The sequence below is a fragment of the Otolemur garnettii genome, unplaced genomic scaffold (assembly GCF_000181295.1).
Source record: "Otolemur garnettii isolate 467f Iridium unplaced genomic scaffold, OtoGar3 scaffold00264, whole genome shotgun sequence".
Classification (NCBI taxonomy): domain Eukaryota; kingdom Metazoa; phylum Chordata; class Mammalia; order Primates; family Galagidae; genus Otolemur; species Otolemur garnettii.
In genome coordinates, this window is record NW_003852659.1 from 721498 (window position 1) to 725074 (window position 3577).

General features: G+C 48.9%; 1 protein-coding gene across 3 annotated transcripts in view; it reads left to right on the forward strand.

The window, feature by feature from the left end:
• Positions 1 to 3577, forward strand: part of PPP1R12C (protein phosphatase 1 regulatory subunit 12C) — a 22664-nt gene that overhangs the window by 5029 nt on the left and 14058 nt on the right. For all 3 annotated transcript variants that reach the window (XM_003802916.3, XM_012813468.2, XM_023508687.1), the window contains exons 2-3: positions 451 to 581; positions 659 to 777. In XM_003802916.3, coding sequence (XP_003802964.1) covers positions 451 to 581; positions 659 to 777 — 250 coding nt within the window. The remainder of the gene's footprint in view (positions 1 to 450; positions 582 to 658; positions 778 to 3577) is intronic.

The window sequence follows — 3577 nt, forward strand, 5'->3', positions numbered from 1 at the left end:
CCTGGGGTTAAGTGCCATGGTGTCATAGTTCATAGCAACCTCAAACTCTTGGGCTCAGTGATGCTCTTGCCTTAGCCTCCCGAGTAGCTGGGATTACAGGTACCCGCCACAATGCCCAGCTATTTTTTTAGAGATGGCATCTTGCTCTTGCTCAGGCTTGTCTTGAACTTCTGAGCTCAAGCAATCCACCCACCTCAGCCTCCCACAGTGCTGGGAAGCTTGGTCTTCTTATGATCTCTGCTGAGCTCTGAAAGCCTGGCTGACCTGACCATTGGGCAGCCAGTGGTGTCTTAAATAGCGGGTAGCCAGTAGGACATCCAGGGCCTGTGCCAGTGGCCATCAGGGTCTTCCCAACATCACTCAAACCTGGCCCCTGGATCTTTTCTGTGCTCCCTGTGGGGGTCCTTGCTCGGCTGCTGGGCCTGGGCTGACTGCCATCTCTACCTGCAGGCCTGCATTGATGAGAATCTGGATGTGGTACGCTTCCTGGTAGAGCAAGGCGCCACGGTGAACCAGGCAGACAATGAGGGCTGGACACCACTGCATGTGGCCGCCTCCTGTGGTTACTTAGACATTGCCAGGTGAGACAGGAGGGATGGGCAGGATCTGGATGGGAAGGGAGGCTGGATCCTCAGCCCTGACCTCTCCCTACCCGCAGGTACCTCCTGAGCCATGGGGCCAACATCGCTGCTGTCAACAGTGATGGAGACTTGCCCCTGGACCTGGCTGAGTCAGATGCCATGGAGGGGCTGCTGAAGGTGGAAATTGCACGCCGAGGTGGGGCGCCATGTTGGTGTGGGGTACTCTTCCTCCCTGTGGCTTCAAGGTTGAGAGCTTTCTAGTTAGGCTGTCTGGGCTCAAAGGCTGAACCTTTCCTATCATTCTTTGGCTCTTTCTGTGCCTCAGTTTTCTCACCTGTGAAATGAGGACATAGATACCTCTCTCCAGGACAGGCTTGCAACCCAGTGATGGCACAGAGTAAGAGCTCAGATTGCTGTCAACTAGAAGGGTTGATTTACTCCCTGAGTAGCTAAGGAGATCAAGGTGCACAGAGGAAAGGCTTGTCCAGAATTCCATTTGATGGGCATTTCTGGGAGCCTGGTGTGGGTCTTCTGAGAGGCAAAGTGCTTACTTTCAGGGGCTGATCTCCCAGTGCTCCAAGAGTAACAGTACCCAGAGTCTACTATGTAGGGTCCAGAAACCCCCAGAAACTCTGTATCTGGCCATGTTCACTTTTTTAGGGAGAGGTATGTTGCTTCTAGCAGGTGTGTTGCCCATGGGACACCCCAGAGTATGGAGTTTTTTTGAGAGAGTCTTACCCTGTTACCTAGGCTCGAGTGCTGTGGTGCCATGGCTTACAGCAAACTCAAAGTCTTGGGCTCAGACAGTCCTCCTGCCTCAGCCTTCTGAGTAGCTGGGACTATAGGCACCTGTCACCATGCCCAGCTAGTTTTTCTAATTTTAGGGTGCATTGGGCCACTTCATCATTTGCTAGCCCCCTGAACCCATCAATGAAGGAGGGGTGATGGGCTGGCCTAGGTGGGGAAAATCAAGATGTTACCAAACACAGGAGGATGGATGCTGAGCAGCAGCTGTATCTCAAGCACTGTTCATTCATATGGCTTGAGCTGCAGCAGCTAGCCCCTGGGATGCATGGACGAGACCCTCACGTCCTGCACAAAGAGGGCCTCCCTGACCAATTCTTAAAGGGGTGCAGACTGAGCGGTAAGGAGACTCTGAAAGTGTTTTTGAAATATTTGAAATAAACTTACTTGGAATCCAAGTATCTAAGACAGCTGGAAGAGGGAGTGTAACACTTGGAGACAGGCCGAATTGACCCTCAGGTAGTTTCAAGTGCTGGTACTGCGGAAGCGACAGGCACTCTTGCCTGTGGGAATATTGATGATGACAGCCTCTTTGGGAGATGGCTTGACGTTGTTGAGTATAGCAGAAGGTTCCAGGTTCCCGTTGTTCTAGCAGGTCCATTCTGAGGCCTCTCTGAGGCCTTCCCTCCTGGAGATGAGAGTGTTCACTGTCGTTTTGCTTGCGGTGGTGGGAGAATGATGCTGGCTAAGTCACTAGTCAGTAATGAGTGACTGGGGCAGGGCTCAGCATACTTTTTCCTGAGAAGGCTGGACAGTAACTATTTTAGGTGTCACAGGGCAGATTGTCTCTCTTAACTATGCTACCAGCTGCTGCAGAGGAGAAAACTTCCAGGGACAATATTTGAATGAGTGGCAGGCTGTGTTTCATTAAAAATTTATTTATAAAAATGTCCTATGTACTTCTGGGGAAAAATAAACTTTATAAAATAGTTTTCCAGAATAGGCAAATCCTTAGAGACAGAAGAATTGATTATTGTCAGGGGCTGGGTGGAGGGAGGTCTGGGGAGTGGCTGCTTAATCGTTTGGGATGATGAACAAGTTCAGGAACTAGATAGTGGTGATGGTTACACAATATCATGAATATCCTAACTGTCACTAAATTGTGCTCTTTAGTGAAATTGATAAGTTTTATGTTGTTGTTTATTTTATCATTACCACAATGCCAAAAAGATAAAAAAGTACAGATAGGTGACTAGCACCCATAGCTATAGTTTGCTGACTCCTAATCAAGGGTTCTGTCCATAAACACAGACACGTCTGAGCCATAGGCTGAGGGTAAAAAGCAAGTTGTAGAAGGGTGCATGTCATAACAGACATGTGAAAGAATACTTACTGCAGTTATTTTTTCTGTTTTTTTTTAATTGAGACAGAGTCTTAAACTTTGTCACTCTCGGTAGAGTGCAGTGGTGTCATAGCTCACAGCAACTTCAAGCTCTTAGGCTCAAGCGATTCTCTTGCCTCAAGCTCCCTAGTAGCTAGGACTACAGGCACCCACCACAATGTCTATATTTTTTGTTGTTTAGCAGGCCAAGGCCGAGTTCAAACTCACCAGCCCCAGAGCATGTGGCCGGCGCCCTAACCACTGAGCTACAGGCACCCAACCTACTGCGGTTATTGACTAAAAACTCAGTAACCTTCCCCTTTTCCCTCCCTGCATTAAGGCATATTCGTCTATAATAGGATTGGACAGTAGGTGACTCCTTTTAAGGAAGTGGCAGAGGGAGAAGGAGAAGGCAGGTCCCTGAGTCCCAGGTATTGTCCCCAGTATTCTCTAGGGCTGTCCACTCCATACTGGACCCATTAGATGATCTCTAACCAACTGGATGTTGCTGGGCTGGCTGCCACTGCCAGGGAAGTACCAGCCAGCCAGGAGGCCCACCGATGATCCCAACTGGTATACTCCAGACTGCACAGGTGCCACCAGGTGGTCCCACACTGCAGCCCTGACCTGGATGGGCTGGTTTTACAGTAAGATAAGAACCCTCTCAGGATTTATGGGATTGAATTGCATGGTACTTACTTGTAGCCTTATGGTGGAAGTTTATAATACTGTATGTGTAGTAAGGATGCTTTTTTAAAATTTGGAGACAAAGTCTTGCTCTGTCACCCAGGCTAAAGTGCCATGGAATTATCATAGCTCATTGCAACCTCCAACTCTTGGGTTCAAGCCATCCTCTTTTTTTTTTTTTTTT